The 18,795-nt window shown below is 51.6% G+C and overlaps 1 protein-coding gene across 1 annotated transcript in view; it reads left to right on the top strand.

Annotated features, from left to right (window-relative positions):
- parp1 (poly (ADP-ribose) polymerase 1) overlaps positions 1 to 18,795 on the top strand; it is a 70,240-nt gene that overhangs the window by 34,395 nt on the left and 17,050 nt on the right. Inside the window, 6 exon segments of the mRNA XM_068028608.1 lie at positions 3,475 to 3,523; positions 3,526 to 3,548; positions 5,421 to 5,597; positions 12,023 to 12,155; positions 16,667 to 16,807; positions 18,238 to 18,483. Of these exon segments, the coding sequence (XP_067884709.1) occupies positions 3,475 to 3,523; positions 3,526 to 3,548; positions 5,421 to 5,597; positions 12,023 to 12,155; positions 16,667 to 16,807; positions 18,238 to 18,483 (769 nt within the window).

Genomic DNA, 18,795 nt, shown 5'->3' with positions numbered 1-18,795 from the left:
TCCCCCTCGCCCCTAACCCCACCCCCCTCGCCCCTAACCCCACCCCCCCTCGCCCCTAACCCCACCCCCCTCGCCCCTAACCCCACCCCCCTCGCCCCTAACCCCACCCCCCTCGCCCTAACCCACCCCCCTCGCCCCTAACCCCACCCCCCTCGCCCCTAACCCCACCCCCCTCGCCCCTAACCCCACCCCCCTCGCCCCTAACCCCACCCCCCTCGCCCCTAACCCCACCCCCCTCGCCCCTAACCCCACCCCCCTCGCCCCTAACCCCACCCCCCTCGCCCCTAACCCCCACCCCCCTCGCCCCTAACCCCACCCCCCTCGCCCCTAACCCCACCCCCCTCGCCCCTAACCCCACCCCCCTCGCCCCTAACCCCACCCCCCTCGCCCCTAACCCCACCCCCCTCGCCCCTAACCCCACCCCCCTCGCCCCTAACCCCACCCCCCTCGCCCCTAACCCCACCCCCCTCGCCCCTAACCCCACCCCCCTCGCCCCTAACCCCACCCCCCTCGCCCCTAACCCCACCCCCCTCGCCCCTAACCCCACCCCCCTCGCCCCTAACCCCACCCCCCTCGCCCCTAACCCCACCCCCTCGCCCCTAACCCCACCCCCCTCGCCCCTAACCCCACCCCCCTCGCCCCTAACCCCACCCCCCTCGCCCTAACCCACCCCCTCGCCCCTAACCCCACCCCCCTCGCCCCTAACCCCACCCCCCTCGCCCCTAACCCCACCCCCCTCGCCCCTAACCCCACCCCCCTCGCCCCTAACCCCACCCCCCTCGCCCCTAACCCCACCCCCCTCGCCCCTAACCCCACCCCCCTCGCCCTAACCCCACCCCCTCGCCCCTAACCCCACCCCCCTCGCCCCTAACCCCACCCCCCTCGCCCCTAACCCCACCCCCCTCGCCCCTAACCCCACCCCCCTCGCCCCTAACCCCACCCCCCTCGCCCCTAACCCCACCCCCCTCGCCCCTAACCCCACCCCCCTCGCCCCTAACCCCACCCCCTCGCCCCTAACCCCACCCCCTCGCCCCTAACCCACCCCCCTCGCCCCTAACCCCACCCCCCTCGCCCCTAACCCCACCCCCCTCGCCCCTAACCCACCCCCCTCGCCCCTAACCCCACCCCCTCGCCCCTAACCCCACCCCCCTCGCCCCTAACCCCACCCCCCTCGCCCCTAACCCCACCCCCCTCGCCCCTAACCCCACCCCCCTCGCCCCTAACCCCACCCCCCTCGCCCCTAACCCCACCCCCCTCGCCCCTAACCCCACCCCCCTCGCCCCTAACCCCACCCCCCTCGCCCCTAACCCCACCCCCCTCGCCCCTAACCCCACCCCCCTCGCCCCTAACCCCACCCCCCTCGCCCCTAACCCCACCCCCCTCGCCCCTAACCCCACCCCCCTCGCCCCTAACCCCACCCCCCTCGCCCCTAACCCCACCCCCCTCGCCCCTAACCCCACCCCCCTCGCCCCTAACCCCACCCCCCTCGCCCCTAACCCCACCCCCTCGCCCCTAACCCCACCCCCCTCGCCCCTAACCCCACCCCCTCGCCCCTAACCCCACCCCCCTCGCCCCTAACCCACCCCCCTCGCCCCTAACCCCACCCCCCTCGCCCCTAACCCCACCCCCCTCGCCCCTAACCCACCCCCCTCGCCCCTAACCCCACCCCCCTCGCCCCTAACCCCACCCCCCTCGCCCCTAACCCCACCCCCCTCGCCCCTAACCCCACCCCCCTCGCCCCTAACCCCACCCCCTCGCCCCTAACCCCACCCCCCTCGCCCTAACCCCACCCCCTCGCCCCTAACCCCACCCCCCTCGCCCTAACCCCACCCCCCTCGCCCCTAACCCCACCCCCTCGCCCCTAACCCCACCCCCCTCGCCCCTAACCCCACCCCCCTCGCCCCTAACCCCACCCCCCTCGCCCTAACCCCACCCCCTCGCCCCTAACCCCACCCCCCTCGCCCTAACCCCACCCCCCTCGCCCCTAACCCCACCCCCCTCGCCCCTAACCCCACCCCCTCGCCCTAACCCCACCCCCCTCGCCCCTAACCCCCCCTCGCCCTTAACCCCCCCCCTCGCCCTAACCCCCCCCTCGCCCTTAACCCCCCCCCTCGCCCTTAACCCCCCCCCTCGCCCTTAACCCCCCCCCTCGCCCTTAACCCCCCCCCTCGCCCTTAACCCCCCCCCTCGCCCTTAACCCCCCCCCTCGCCCTTAACCCCCCCCCTCGCCCTTAACCCCCCCCTCGCCCTTAACCCCCCCCTCGCCCTTAACCCCCCCCTCGCCCTTAACCCCCCCCCTCTCCTTAACCCCCCCCTCGCCCTTAACCCCCCCCCTCGCCCTTAACCCCCCCCTCGCCCTTAACCCCCCCCTCGCCCTTAACCCCCCCCTCGCCCTTAACCCCCCCCTCGCCCTTAACCCCCCCCCTCGCCCTTAACCCCCCCCCTCGCCCTTAACCCCCCCCTCGCCCTTAACCCCCCCCCTCGCCCTTAACCCCCCCCCCTCGCCCTTAACCCCCCCTCGCCCTTAACCCCCCCCTCGCCCTTAACCCCCCCCTCGCCCTTAACCCCCCCCCTCGCCCTTAACCCCCCCCCCTCGCCCTTAACCCCCCCCCCTCGCCCTTAACCCCCCCCCTCGCCCTTAACCCCCCCCTCGCCCTTAACCCCCCCCCTCGCCCTTAACCCCCCCCCTCGCCCTTAACCCCCCCCCTCGCCCTTAACCCCCCCCCTCGCCCTTAACCCCCCCCCTCGCCCTTAACCCCCCCCTCGCCCTTAACCCCCCCCCTCGCCCTTAACCCCCCCCCTCGCCCTTAACCCCCCCCCTCGCCCTTAACCCCCCCCTCGCCCTTAACCCCCCCCTCGCCCTTAACCCCCCTCGCCCTTAACCCCCCCCTCGCCCTTAACCCCCCCCCTCGCCCTTAACCCCCCCCTCGCCCTTAACCCCCCCCCTCGCCCTTAACCCCCCCCCTCGCCCTTAACCCCCCCCTCGCCTTAACCCCCCCCTCGCCCTTAACCCCCCCCCTCGCCCTTAACCCCCCCCCCTCGCCCTTAACCCCCCCCCTCGCCCTTAACCCCCCCCCTCGCCCTTAACCCCCCCCTCGCCCTTAACCCCCCCCTCGCCCTTAACCCCCCCCTCGCCCTTAACCCCCCCCCCGCCCTTAACCCCCCCCGCCCTTAACCCCCCCTCGCCCTTAACCCCCCCTCGCCCTTAACCCCCCCTCGCCCTTAACCCCCCTCGCCCTACCCCCCCTCTCCTACCCTCCCCCCCCTCCCCCCTCGCCTTCTCCTCGCCCCTCCCTCCCCCCTCTCCTCTACCTCTCCCCTCTCCCCACCTCCCCTCTCTCTCCCTCCCCCCACCCCCTCGCTATCCCTCTGCCCCCTCCTCGCCTACTCCATCTCACTCTCTCCCTCACTCTCTCCCTCACCACTATCTGCAGTAAGTGACCTTTAATCTGCTATTAAGGCTGAGTCTGACAGACTAGATGCTCTACTAATGACCTGAAGGAGCTTCTCATCGCGAACCAACAGAGGTTCCCTCCGGAGAGTCAGCAGTAAGTGACTTTGATGCCTCTTTTGTCTGTCAGCACAGTCTAGGAGAGGTCTCATACGGATCAGCCATGATCATATCAAGAGGCCTGATGTGCTGAATGACCTCTCCTGGTCCTATATTCCTCTTTTCTGTGTGAAGATAGAAATGTAAAGGAGTGGAGGGGAGGGGCTGGAGTGCTTTCTGATCAAAGTTGCCATATTTGTGCAAACTCACCATTGGAGTCTTCCCAAAATCCACAAACAGGACTGTCCCGGCAGACCCATTGTGTCAGCCTGCTCCTGCCCCACTGAACTTATTTCTTTCTAGCTTGACTCAATCTTTTCTCCGCTGGTCCAGTCTCTTCTCGCCTACATTCATGACTCTTCTGACACCCTACGTCATTTTGACAATTTCCAGTTTCCTGGCCCCAACCGCCTCCTCTTCACTATTGACGTCCAATCGCTCTACACCTCCATCCCCCACCAGGACGGTTTGAGGGTTCTCCGCTTCTTCCTGGAACAGAGGCCCAACCAGTCCCCATCCACCACCACCCTCCTCCGCCTGGCTGAACTTGTTCTCACATTGAACAACTTCTCCTTCAACTCCACGCACTTCCTTCAAGTAAAAGGTGTTGCTATGGGTACCCGCATGGGTCCTAGTTATGCCTGTCTTTTTGTGGGATATGTCAAACATTCTTTGTTCTATTCCTACTCAGGCTTCCTCCCCCAACTCTTTTTCCGGTACATTGATGACTGTACCGGTGCCGTTTCCTGCTCCCGCCCCGAACTGGAAAACTTTATCAAATTTGCTTCTAATTTCCACCCTTCTCTCACCTTTACATGGTCCATCTCCGACATCCCTTCCCTTCCTCAACTTCTCTGTCTCCGTCTCTGGGGATAGGCTGTCTACTAATATCCATTATAAACCCATTGACTCCCACAGCTACCTCAACTACACTTCTTCACACCCTGCCTCCTGTAAGGACTCCATTCCATTCTCACAGTTTCTCCGTCTCCGACGCATGTGCTCTGATGATGCTACCTTCCTTGACAGCGCTTCTGATTTTGATTGGCTTTCTGATGAATAGCTCTCCTATTATGGTTGGCTTACCCACCATTGCTGCTCCTTATGTGTTTGACTCACTCAGTACTGCCTCTCTTTTTGTGATTGGCTTGCCTGACACTGCATCTCGTGTTGAGATTGGCTCGCCTGACACTGCCGCCCTTGCTGTGATTGGCTCGCCCGACATTACCTCTCCTGCTGTGATTGTCTCACCCGACATTGCCTCTCCTGCTGTGATTGGCTCGCCCGACAATGGCCCCTTGTTGTGATTGGCTCGCCCGACTCTGCCCTGTTGTTGTGATTGGCTCGCCCGACTCTGCCCTGTTGTTGTGATTGGCTCACCCAACACTGCCTCTTGCGTTGTGATTGGCTCACCCAACACTGCCTCTTGCGTTGTGATTGGCTCGCCCGACACTGCCCCCTTGTGATTGGCTCACTTGACATGGCCTCTCCTGTTGTGATTGGCTTGCATGTAAAATATTCCCTTTTGGATAAGGAGGACCCAAACCTTGGCTGTTCGGCCAAGATGAAGGCTCTTTGTATATTTGTCGTCAGTGGTTCGCCCTGTTTGAGTTGTGTGGCCCTGCAGGTTTGGCTGGGCACTGATCGCCCAACGCTGTGGCTGCAGTAGTGGACAAATGAGAACTCGATGGGATGTTAGTATTAGCAGCCTGGGATGGTGTGGGAGTTGGGATTGATGGGCGCATGCATCAGCCTTTATTGTAATGGCGTTTAGGTTGTTGCCGTGGAGATTGAGTGCGCTGACTGCAGGATGTTTGAGTTCTGTAACCCCTACCCCTGCTGATGTATGTTTTGTTCTGGTTGTGTGTAGATCCTGGACCGGGTGTCTGACGGGATGGCGTTCGGTGCCCTGGTGCCCTGTAAAGAATGCAAAGGGCAGTTGGTACTGAAAGGCGATGCCTACTGCTGCACCGGTAACGTTACAGCCTGGACCAAGTGTAGTGCCTGTACCCAAACACCCAGCTGCAAGGACTGGGTCACGCCGAAGGTATGTGACAGCACTGCCATAACAGTAACCTGTGTTTATGGCTTTTATTGGTTGCAGATTGTTTTTGTTTCTTCGGGTGTCGGCTGTGGTTCTGTCGGTAGCACACTGTCTTCTGAGTTGTGGGTTCAAGTCCCACTCCAGACAGTTGAGCATAAAAACCCAGGCTGAGACTCCATTGCAGAACTGAAGGAGTGCTGCATTGTCGGAGGTGCCTTCTTTCAGGTGAGACGTTAAACCGAGGCCCTGTCTGCCCCCTCAACTGGGCGTAAAAGAACCTGCATTTCTGTAGCGCCTTTCACAACCTTCTGAAGTGCAGTCACTGTTATAGTGTAGGAAACAAGGTGGCCAGTTTGCCAGCACAACACGGTTTCATTGCCTTTGAAGTGCTTTCGGACATTCTGAAGATGCTATATAAATGCAGGTTCCCTCTTATTAGTGGCGAGGGATATCAAGACTCACTCCTCCCTGTCTGCTGAGTGTCAGCTTGGCTCGGAGCAGTTTTTATTTTATGTGCTTGTATCTTGAAAACATTTATTTTCCTTTGCTTTTGAACTTGCATTGCACCGAGTATTTCCTTTGTCTGTTGACCTTCAGTTGCTGTTTAATTGGCTGCTCTGCCAGGCATTGGCAGTGCAACTGGTGTGGCACACAGTGCTGTAGTATCAGATGTCAGCCATTAGATGGCGGTGTGCTGCTGTTCTGGTAGCTTCCCCTGGGGCGGGGGGCAGCAGTGAGGGTTACTTTGGCAGCTCAGGAGTTATTGCTACTGCTCTTGGAACAAATTCCAGTAAGTCCCCATCCTGAAGCTGGAAGAAACTTTGGTTCAGAATAGCTGTGTCAGTCACTGCTGCAGCCTTCAACTCTGCTCGTGAGCAAGGCTCTGTGCTCTTGGGTGGGGGTCTCCGCTCACGCCCAGGGTCTCCACTCACAATCAGTAAGAGCTGAGCGACTGAACTAGCAACACAAAAGGCCACAAGTATTCACTTCTTTCTCCAAGATAATTCGTAAAAGAACCAGGGGGAGACGAAAACTTTCCTTACACACCGAGTTTGTACGGTCTGGAATGCTCTGCCTGAAAGGGCTGTGGAAACCGATTCAATAATAACTTTCAAAAGGGAATTGGATAAATACTTGAGAAGGTGAAATATGCAGGTCTGTGGGGAAAGAGTAGGGGAGTGGCACAAGTAGGATAGATCTTTCAAAGAGCTGGCACAGGCACGATAGACTGAATGGTCTCCTGTGCTGTACGATTCTGTCAAGTGCTGTCACTGTCATGTTGATGGATTTTGAAACTGCTTTTAAGTGTCAACTCCAAACATTCTCACCTTTCTAGGCAAAGAAGTTCTTTGTTATACGATTACTCCTCACTGCTAAACTTGTGTCCTGTGTCATGCTTACCTTCTGAGGTGTGAGCAATAAACTGGGCACAGCTTCACAGTTTTATTTTCTGGTGCCAGCCCAGTTTGTGCAGGCTCTGGTGTGTAGTGGTTAGGTTTCAGGACTAGTAATCAGGAGGATGTGAGTTCAAATCCCACCAGGGCAGTTTCACAATTTACATTTGAGTTGAAAAAGGCTTGTAACAGTAAAAGCGACCATGAAGCTGTCAAATTTTGTTGTAAAATGCAACTGGTTCATCAAATGTCTTTGAGGGAAGGAAACTGGCCATTCATACCCATCCCGAGAATATGATAAAAGCTTGCTGGGGTGGGATTTGAACTCGTGACTTCAGCGTTGCTTGTTCCCTTCACCATGTACTTTTTCTTGCCCCTCCTGAAGGTTGTTTCTTTGATGGTAAGTGGGCTTTAAAGGCCTGTAGCTAGTAGGCATGACTCTTTGATTCTAAAATGTGGCCCCTCACCCAGCCTGAGGGGCCTAGAAACATAGAAAATAGGAGTAGGCCATTCGGCACTTCGAGCCTGCTCCGCCATTCACTATGATCATGGCTGATCATCCAACTCAGTAAACTGTTGCTGCTTTCGCCCCATATCCTTTGATCCCTTTAGACCCAAGAGCTATATCTAACTCCTTCTTGAAAACTTACAATGTTTTGGCCTCAACTGCTTTCTGTGGTAGTGAATTCCACAGGCTCACCACTCTCTGGGTGAAGAAATTTTTCCTCATCTCAGTCCTGAATGGTTTACCCTGTATCCTTAGACTATGACCCCTGGTACTGGACTCCCCCACCATCAGGAACATCCTTCCTGCATCTATCCTGTCAAGTCCTGTTAGAATTTTATAAGTTTCTATGAGATCCCCCATCACTCTTCGGAACTCCCGCGAATATAATTCTAACTGACTCAATCTCTCCTCATACGTCAGTCCCGCCATCCCAGGAATCAGTCTGGTAAACCTTCACTGCACTCCCTCTATAGTAAGAACATCCTTCCTCAGATAAGGAGACCCAAACTGCACACAATATTCCAGGTGTGGCCTCACCAAAGCCCTGTATAATTGCAGTAAGACATCCCTGCTCCTGTGCTCGAATTCTCTTGCTATGAAGGCCAACATACCATTTGCCTTTTTTACCGCCTGTTGCACCTGCATGTTTACCTTCAGCGACTGGTGTGTATGAGAACATCGAGGTCTCGCTGCATATTCCCCTCTCTCAGTTTATAGCCGTTTAGATAATCTGCCTTCCTGTTTTTGCTACCAAAGTGGATAACCTCACATTTATCCACATTATACTGCATCTGCCATGCATTAGCCCACTCACTCAACTTGTTCAAATCACCCTGAAGCCTCTCTGCATCCTCCTCACAACTCACCCTCCCACCCAGTTTTGTGTCATCTGCAAATTTGGAGATATTACATTTAGTTCCCTCATCTAAATCATTAATGTATATTGTGAATAGCTGGGGTCCTAGCACCGATCCCTGTGGTACCCCACTAGTCACTGCCTGCCATTCAGAAAAAGACCCATTTATCCCTACTCTTTGTTTCCTGTCTGCCAACCAATTTTCTATCCATCGCAATACACTATCCCCAATCCCATGTGCTTTAATTTTACACGCTAATCTCTTATGTGGGACTTTGTCGAAAGCCTTCTGAAAGTCCAAATAAACCACATCCACTGGCTCCCCCTCATCAACTCTACTAGTTACATTCTCGAACAATTCTAGTAGATTTGTCAAGCATGATTTCCCTTTCGTAAATCCTGACTCTGTCCAATTCTACCACTGTTCTCCAAGTGCTCTGCTATAAAACCTTTGATAATGAACTCCAGAATTTTCCCCACTACTGACGTCAGGCTGACTGGTCTATAATTCCCTGCTATCTCTCTACCTCCCTTTTTAAATAGTGAGGTTACATTAGCTACCCTCAAATCTGTTGGAACTGTTCCAGAGTTTGTAGAATCTTGGAAGATGACCACCAATGCATCTACTATTTCTAGGGCCACTTCCTTAAGTACTCTGGGATGCATACAATCAGGCCCTGGGGATTTATCGGCCTTCAATCCCATCAATTTCCCCAACACCATTTCTGTACTAATACTGATTTCCTTCAGTTCCTCTCTCTCACTAAGCCCTGTGTTCCCCAACATTTCTGGTATGATATTTGTGTCCTCCTTTGTGAATACAGAACCAAAGTATGCATTTAGTTGGTCAGCCATTTCTTTATTCCCAATAATAAATTACCCTGTTTCTGACTGTAAGGGACCTACATTTGTCTTCACCAATCTTTTTCTCTTCACATACCTATAGAAAATTTTACAGTCAATTTTTATGTTTCCCGCAAGAACAAACAAAGAACAGTACAGCACAGGAACAGGTCATTCAGCCCTCCAAGCCTGCGCCGATCTTGATGACTGCCTAAACTAAAACCTTCTGCACTTCTGGGGACCATATCCCTCTTCCCATCCTATTCATGTATTTGTCAAGATGCCTCTTAATCATCACTATCGTACCTGCTTCCACCACCTCCCCCGGCAGCAAGTTCCAGGCACTCACCACCCTCTGTGTAAAGAACTTGCCTCGCACATCCCCTCTAAACTTTGCCCCTCTCACCTTAAACCTATGTCCCCTAGTAACTGACTCTTCCATCCTGGGAAAAAGCTTCTGACTATCCACTCAGTCCATGCCGCTCATAACTTTGTAAACCTCTATCATGTCGCCCTCCACCTCCGTCATTCCAGTGAAAACAATCCGAGTTTATCCAACCTCTCCTCATAGCTAATGCCCTCCAGACCAGGCAACATCCTGGTAAACCTCCTCTGGACCCTCTCCAAAGCCTCCACGTCCTTCTGGTAGTGTGGCGACCAGAATTGCACGCAATATTCCAAGTGTGGCCTAACTAAAGTTCTGTACAGCTGCAGCATAGAACATAGAACATAACAGCGCAGTACAGGCCCTTCGGCCCTCGATGTTGCGCCGACCTGTGAAACCATCTGACCTACACTATTCCATTTTCATCCATATGTCTATCCAATGACCACTTAAATGCCCTTAAAGTTGGCGAGTCTACTACTGTTGCAGGCAGGGCGTTCCACGCCCCTACTACTCTCTGAGTAAAGAAACTACCTCTGACATCTGTCCTATATCTATCACCCCTCAACTTAAAGCTATGTCCCCTCGTGTTTGCCATCACCATCCGAGGAAAAAGACTCTCACTATCCACCCTATCTAACCCTCTGATTATCTTATATGTCTCTATTAAGTCACCTCTCCTGCTCCTTCTCTCTAACGAAAACAACCTCAAGTCCCTCATGACTTGCCAATTTTTATACTCTGTGCCCCGACCGATGAAGGCAAGCATGCCGTATGCCTTCTTGACTACCTTATCCACCTGCGTTGCCACTTTCAGTGACCTGTGGACCTGTACGCCCAGATCTCTCTGCCTGTCAATACTCCTAAGGGTTCTGCCATTTACTGTATACTTCCTACCTGTATTAGACCATTACCTCACATTTGTCCGGATTAAACTCCATCTGCCATTTCTCCGCCCAAGTCTCCAACCGATCTATATCCTGCTGTATCCTCTGACAATCCTCATCATTATCCGCAACTCCACCAACCTTTGTGTCGTCCGCAAACTTACTAATCAGACCAGCTACATTTTCCTCCAAATCATTTATATATACTACAAAGAGCAAAGGTCCCAGCACTGATCCCTGCGGAACACCACTGGTCACACCCCTCCATTCAGAAAAGCACCCTTCCACTGCTACCTTCTGTCTTCTATGACCGAGCCAGTTCTGTATCCATCTTGCCAGCTCACCTCTGATCCCATGTGACTTCACCTTTTGTACCAGTCTGCCATGTGGGACCTTGTCAAAGCTTGCTCTCGCACTCTATTTTCCCCTTCTTAATCAATCCCTTGGTCCTCCTTTGCTGAATTCTAAACTGCTCCCAATCCTGAGGTCTGTTGTTTTTTTTGGCAGCTTTATATGCCTCTTCCTTGGATCTAATGCTATCTCTAATTTCCCTTGTAAGCCATGGTTTGGCTACCTTTCCTGTTTTACTTTTGTGTCAGACAGGAATAAACTAGTGTTGCAGTTCATCCACGCGCTCTTTAAATGTTTGCTATTGCCTATCCACCGTCATCCCTTTAAGTAACGTTTCCCAATCCATCATGGCCAACCCGCGCCTTATACCTTTGTAGTTTCCATTACTAAGATTCAGGACCCTTGTCTCAGAATCAGCTACGTCACTCTCCATCTTGATGAAGAATTCTATCATATTATGGTCACTCATCCCCAAGGGGTCTCGCACAACTAGATTGTCAATTATTCCTCTCTCACTAGACAATACCCAGTCTAGGATGGCCTTTTCTCTAGTTGGTTCCTCAATGTATTGGTCCAGAAAACCATCCCGTATACACTCCATCAATTCCTCCTTTACGGTATTGTGACTAATTTGATTTGTCCAATCTGTATGCAGATTAAAGTCACCCATAATTACAGATGTTCCTTTATTGCATGTGTCTCTAATTTCCTGTTTAATGCCATTCTCAACATCACCACGACAGTTTGGGGTCTATATACAACCCCCACTAACGTTTTTAGCCCCTTATTGTTTCTCAGCTCTCAAACACCTCAGCTGCAGATTCCATACAGATTCCACGTCGTCAGAGTTAATATCCTTCCTCACTATTGTGTTAATCTCCTCTTTAACCAAGAGTGCAACTCCCCGCCTTTTGCTTTTTGTCTGTCCTTCCTAAATACTGAATATCCCTGGATGTTCATTTCCCATCCCTGGTCACCTTGCAGTCATGTCTCCGTAATCCCAACTATATCATACCCGTTTACTCTCGGGGCCGTGTGTCTTTGACTGGAATCCCAGAGTCCATTGGGATTGAGATGTCTCCTTGCAGTCTGGACAGGCCTTGTCTGACCTTGAGTTACAGTGAGCCCAGCACACTCTCCCTTAGCTGGGCCATCATGCGCGTTTACATGATTTGCCTTCACCTGCGGAATTTGTGATTTCCAGGAATTCCACGAGATTCCCTACCTGAAGAAGTTCAAGTTCAAGAGGCAGGTCCGGATTTTCCCACCCACCCTTCCAGCTGCCAGCACTGAGAATTCTAGCTCCACTGACACCGGCGTTCCCGCGACACCCGTAGGTAAGCATGCCCAGCCCGGGATCACACTGTGCCCTGGCTGTGATTAGATTCGAAACCAGAGCCAGTTGAAGGGAGAGCGTTTTGGGGATTTTTTTGGGATGCGCTGGCGAGAAAATTGCAAAGAAATACTTCAACTGGTGGGGAGGTGTTTAAAATAATCTCAGTTTGGCAGTTGTTTCAAGTGACTCCTTTTTTTAAAACCGAGTTTAAAAGTAGGATCGCGAGTGGTAAAGGTCCCTTTAGATTCCCCTGAACACAGCAGCAACAAGCACCTTCAACATAGTCAAACATCCCAAGATGCTTCACAGAAGCGTTATCGAACAATATTTGACTTTGAGCCACTTGAGATGTTAGAACAGGTGGTCAAACAGGTAGGTTTTAAGAGGCATCTTAAAGGAGGAGAGAGAAGTTGTAGAGATTTAGGGCGTTCTTTTCTAAAACTTAGGGCAGCTGAAGGTGTTTGAGTCTCGATTCCTGGGATTCTCGTCGACCTGCGCCAGAGTGTGTAAAGTGGCGTTTTCTCTCCACTGATGAGACCCAGCTGAAAGTAGGCTTTTTCTCTTGATACTATCATGGGATGTGGGCATCACTAACAAGGCCAACATTTATTGCCCATCCCTAATTGCCCTTGAGAAGGTGGTGGTGCCTTCTTGAACCGCTGCAGTCCATGTGAGGGAGGAACATCCACAGCGCTGTTAGGAAGGGAGTTCCAGGATTTTGACCCAGCGATTGTGAAGGAACGGCGATATAGTTCAAAGCAGATGGAATATAATGTAGGAAAATGTGAGGTTGTCCACTTTGACAGGAAGAATAGAGAGAAACTGCAGAATGCTGCAGTACAGAGAGATCTGGGTGTCCTTGTACATGAATCACAAAAAACCACCAAGCAAGTATTTAGGAAGGCAAATGCAAGGTTTGCTTTTATTGCAAGGGAGATGGAGTATAAAAGTAGGGATGTCTTGCTACAGCTGTATGGGGCATTGGCGAGACTGTGTACAGTTTTGGTCTGTTTATTTTAAGGATTGAATTAGAAGCAGTTCAGAGAAGGTTCGTGGTGGAATTCAAATGAATGAGAGGTGATCTGATTGGAACATATAAGTTTCTGAGGAGGCTTGACAGGGTAGATGCTGAGAGGATATTTCCCCTCGTGGGGGAATCTACGACTAGTTTCAGAATAATGAGTTTCCCATTTAAGAGGCGATGAGGAAGAATTTCTTCTCTGAGGGTCGTTAATCTTTGGAATTCTCTTCCTCAGCGAGCAGCGGAGGCTGGGTCATTGAATATATCCAAGTGCGGAGCCCAGGATTGGACACAATACTGCAGCTGAGGCCGAACTAGTATCTTATACAAGTTCAACATAGCTTCCTTGCTCTTGTACACTATGTCCCTATTAATGAGCCCAGGTTACTGAATGCTTTATTAACCATTCTCTCAACCTGTCCTGCCACTTTCAGTGACTTATGCACATGTACACCCAGCTCTCTCTGCTCCTGCACCCCCTTTAGAATTGTACCTATTATTTTATATTATTTCTCCATGTTCTTCCTACCAAAATGAATCACTTCACATTTCTCTGCATTGAACTTCATCTACCACCTGTCTGCCCATTCTACCAACTTGTCTAAGTCCTTTTGAAGTTCTACACCATCCTCCTCTCAGTTCACAATGTTTCCAAGTTTCGTATCATCTGCAAGCTTTGAAATAGTGCTCTGTACACCAAGGTCTAGGTCATTAATATAGATCAGGAAAAGCAAGGGTCCCAGCACTGATCCCTGGGGAACTCCACTATAAACCTTCCTCTAATCCGAAAAACATCCATTAACCACTACTCTTTGTTTCCTTCACTCAGCCAATTTCGTATCCATGCTGCTACCGTCCCTTTTATTCTATGAACTACAAGTTTGCTCACAAGTCTGTTGTGTGACACTGTATCAAACATCTTCTGAAAGTCCATGTACACCACATCAACAGCATTGCCCTCATCAACCCTCTCTGTTACCTCCTCAAAAACTCCAGCAAGTTAGTTAAACATGATTTTCCCTTAAGAAATCCATGCTGGCTTTCCTTAATTAACTCGCGTTTGTCCATGTGATTATTAATTTTGTCCCAAATTACTTTTTCTAGAAGTTTTCCCACCACCGAAGTTAAACTGGCCTGTAGTTGCTGGGTTTATCTTTACACCCTTTTTTGAACAAGGGTGTAATATTTGCAATTCTCCAGTCCTCTGGCACCATCCCAGAGTCTAAGGAAGACTGAAAAATTATGGCCAGTGCCTCTGTAATTTCCACCCTCACTTCCCTCAGTAGCCTTGGATGCATCTCATCCGGTCCTGATGCTTAATCCACTTTAAGTACAGACAGCCTATCTAGTACTTACTCTTGATCAATTTTAAACCCCTCTGGTGTCTGACGTACCTCCTCTTTCAACATTGCCTGGGTTGCATCATCTTCCTTGGTAAAGACAGATGCCAAGTATTCATTTAATACCCCAGCCATGCCCTCTGCCTCTCTGTGTATGTCCCCTTTCTGATCCCTAATCAGCCCCACTCCTCCTCTTACCACCTTTTATTATTTCTATGCCTATAGAAAACTTTGGGATTTCCTTTAGTGCTAGCTGTCAGTCTCTTTTCATGCTCTCTCTTTGCCCCTCTTATTTGTTGTTTCACTTTCCCGCTGGACCTTCTATACTCAGCCTGGTTCTCAATAGTATTTTCTACCTGGCATCTGTCATAAGCACACTGTTTGGTCTTTATCTTAATCTCTACCTCTTTTGTCATCCAGGGAGCTCTGGATTTGTTTGCCCTACTTTTCCCCTTCGAGGGAACATACCTCGACTGTGTCCAAAGTATCTCTTCTTTGAAGGTAGCCCATTGTTCAGCTACTGGTTTTCCTGCCAGATTTTGACTCCCAATTTATTCGCCCCAGCTCCATTCTTACCCCATTGATGTTGGCTTTTCCCCAGTTAATTATACTTACCCTGGATTTCTCTTTGTCCTTTTCCATAGTCAGCCTAAACCTTATGATACAATGATCACTGTGCCCTAAATGCACTCCTACTGATACTTGATTCACTTGGGTCACCTCATTCCAAAGTTCCAGGTCTAGCAGTGCTTCTTTTCTCATTGGACTAGCAACATACTGCTGTAGAAAATTTTCCTGAACACACTGTAGGAACTCTTCCCCCTCACTGCCCTTTACACTGCTACTATCCCAATCTCTGTTTGGATAATTAAAATCCCCCATTATAACTACTCTATAATTTTTGCACCTCTCTGTAATTTCCTTGCAAATTTGTTCCTCCACGTCCTTCCCACTAGTTGGTGGCCTATAGACAACACCGAGCAATGTAACTGCACCTTTTTTGTTCTTTAACTCCAGCCAAATTGATTCTGTCCTCCACCCTTCTAGGACATCCTTTTTCTCCAGCACTGCAAGACTGTCCTTAATACCGCCACCCCTCCCCTATTTTTCCCTTTCCTATCTTTCCTGAACACCTTGTATCCAGGAATATTTAACACCCAGTCCTGCCCTTCTTTGAGCCAGTTCTCTGTTATAACCACAACATCATATTTCCACATGGCAATCTGTGCCTGTACCTCACCAATCTTATTAACCACACTCCATGCATTCACATACATGCACATTAACCCTGATTCGGACTTTATTATTTTCTTCCTTACTCTGACCCTACCTAATAACTTACTATTCCCTACTCTCGTGCTATCTATCTCCCCCAGTATTCTGTGCACCTTGGTGATACCTGCTCCTGGTTCCTGCACCCCTCCAGAGAGCTCCAGTGTGGAGCTAGGACTATGATTGGAGTAGAGAGCTCCAGTGTGGAGCAAGGAGTGATTGACGTAGAGAGCACCACTGTGGAACTGAGTCTGGGATTAGTGGAGACAGCTCCAATGTGGAGCTAGGACTGTGATTGGACTGGACAGTTCCAATGTGGAGATCACTCTGGGAGTGGAATAGACAGCTCCAGTGTGGAACTAGGACTGTGATTAGAGTAGACAGCTCCAATGTGGAGCTAGGACTGATTGGACTGGACAGTTCCGATATGGAGATCACTCTGGGAGTGGAGAAGACAGCTCCAGTGTGGAGCTAGGACTGTGATTGGAGTAGACCGCTCCAATTTGACTCACTCTGCTTTGCCTCCACTACCCCACCCTGCCTCTCGTCCAGCAAGCCCACCCTGTCCCTTGAGGTCAATCATAGGCTCCATATCAAGTAAGAAATGCAGCAACGAATTTGTACACAGCAAGATTCCACAAACCGCAATGAACAAGATAATCTGTTTTACTGATGTATTAAGTGATGTGGATCAAAGGAAGGTAACTGGAGCCGAGGTTCAGGTCAGCTATGATCACATGGGCCTGAGATCATCTTAACCCATGGTGACTGGGACTTGAACCATGGCTCCTTCCTCAGGCCGTCCAGTATCACCTGGGGGAGGGCAATGAATTTGTTACAAGTCTTTCATATTGTCACGCTTTTCTCTTTGCTCGCCAGGCCTGCCTCTGACAAACATGAAAGTCCTCCTCCTGGGGAAGCTCACGAGGAAAAAGGATGAGGTGAAGACTCTGGTGGAGGAGTTTGGAGGGAAGATCACCGGAACAGCCATCAAAGCCAAGCTGTGCATCAGTTCACAAAGTATGGTGCTTCTCAATGGGGTCCTTTCGCCCAGGGACCCGTCCTTTCGCCCTGGGACCCGTCCTTTCGCCCTGGGACCCGTCCTTTCGCCCGGGGACCCGTCCTTTCGCCCGGGGACCCGTCCTTTCGCCCGGGGACCCGTCCTTTCGCCCGGGGACCCGTCCTTTAATTGAATCTGTTCAGGTTAATTGTGAGCAATTTACTGAGGAGCACATATTTGTTTTTCTCTTTGGGTTAAAGAAGGTTGATGTGGTACAATCTTTCTGTTACGCCCTTGCAGACTCTCACACGCCCTCATACCACAACACAACTCAGCTGCTAATTCAGGACTAGTTTGATATTCTCCCTCACAGAGGCCACTGATTGGTTAGTGAGGAAAATTTCAATATGTCACACTGTTATGTCGGGGGAGGCTGTACTGGAATTAGAGATGAGATTTGTAGTCGCAATAGAGATTTACTGTCGAACCCCTGCCCTGGGAGTGTTTGATGGGACAGTGTAGAGGGAGATTTACTCTGTATCTAACCCATACTGTACCTGTCCTGGGAGTGTTTGATGGGACAGTGTAGAGGGAGATTTACTCTGTATCTAACCTACACTGTACCTGTCCTGGGAGTGTTTGATGGGACAGTGTAGAGGGAGATTTACTCTGTATCTAACCCATACTGTACCTGCCCTGGGAGTGTTTGATGGGACAGTGTAGAGGGAGATTTACTCTGTATCTAACCCATACTGTACCTGCCCTGGGAGTGTTTGATGGGACAGTGTAGAGGGAGATTTACTCTGTATCTAACCTGCACTGAATCTGCCCTGGGAGTGTTTGATGGGACAGTGTAGAGGGAGATTTACTCTGTATCTAACCTGCACTGTATCTGCCCTGGGAGTGTTTGATGGGGCAGTGTAGAGGAAGATTTACTCTGTATCTAACCCATACTGTACCTGCCCTGGGAGTGTTTGATGGGACAGTGTAGAGGGAGATTTACTCTGTATCTAACCTGCACTGTATCTGCCCTGGGAGTGTTTGATGGGGCAGTGTAGAGGAAGATTTACTCTGTATCTAACCCATACTGTACCTGCCCTGGGGTGTTTGATGGGACAGTGTAGAGGGAGATTTACTCTATCCTGTTTCAAGGTGTGTGAGATGCTGGAAAAATTGGCATTTGGTGTCCTTCCCTAAGTGCCCTCTGAGTCACCAGGAGTGGCTGGAGAGTTAACCTTAGATGGGTAGATGGATTTGAGATGCAGTTCACCCATGATCTAATTGAATGGCAGAACAGGATCGAGGGGCTGAATGGCCTCCTGTTATGTTCCTATGTAAGTAGAACAGGTTCGAGGGACTGAATGGCCAATTTCTGTTGCTGTTGTCCTTTATTGGTTACCGCGCCCACCTCCCAGGCGGTTTTGACTGACTGCTGGTGACTTTCCTACAGAGGAGTTGGACAAAATGACCAAGAAGATGGAAGAGGTGAAGGAGGCCAACGTCAGGGTGGTTTCTGAAGACCTCCTCGCTGATCTCCAGTCAGGGAAAAGACTTCAGGAGCTGCTGTCAGTCCACACGATCTCACCCTGGGGGCCCACACTCACCGCTGAGGTGGTCCCGGAGCCACCCATCGCTGAGAAGTCCACTGGGAACAAGGCCACGAAAAGCTCCAGCGGCAAAGTCAAGCAGGAGGAAGGTAACAGAGAGACAGAGGTTCGCACGGTCAGAGCCTAGACTGTTGTCTGTTAGGAGAGACTTGCATTTATATAGCACCTTTCGCAACCTCAGGATGTCCCGAAATGCTTTACAGCCAGTGAAGTACATTTTGAAGTGAGGTCACTGTCACGATGTAAGAAATGTGGCAGCCAATTTGTGCACAGCAAGATTCCACAAACTGCAGTGAAATAAACAATTCGATAATCTGTTGTATTAAGGGATATAGGTCAAAAGCAGGGAAATGGAGTTGAGGTTCAGGTCAGGTATGATCTATGATTGGCCGTACAGAGGG

The sequence above is a fragment of the Heterodontus francisci genome, chromosome 3, assembly GCF_036365525.1.
Source record: "Heterodontus francisci isolate sHetFra1 chromosome 3, sHetFra1.hap1, whole genome shotgun sequence".
NCBI lineage: Eukaryota > Metazoa > Chordata > Chondrichthyes > Heterodontiformes > Heterodontidae > Heterodontus > Heterodontus francisci.
The sequence above is the reverse complement of the archived record's forward strand: the minus strand, read 5'-3'. Positions and strand labels throughout refer to the sequence as shown.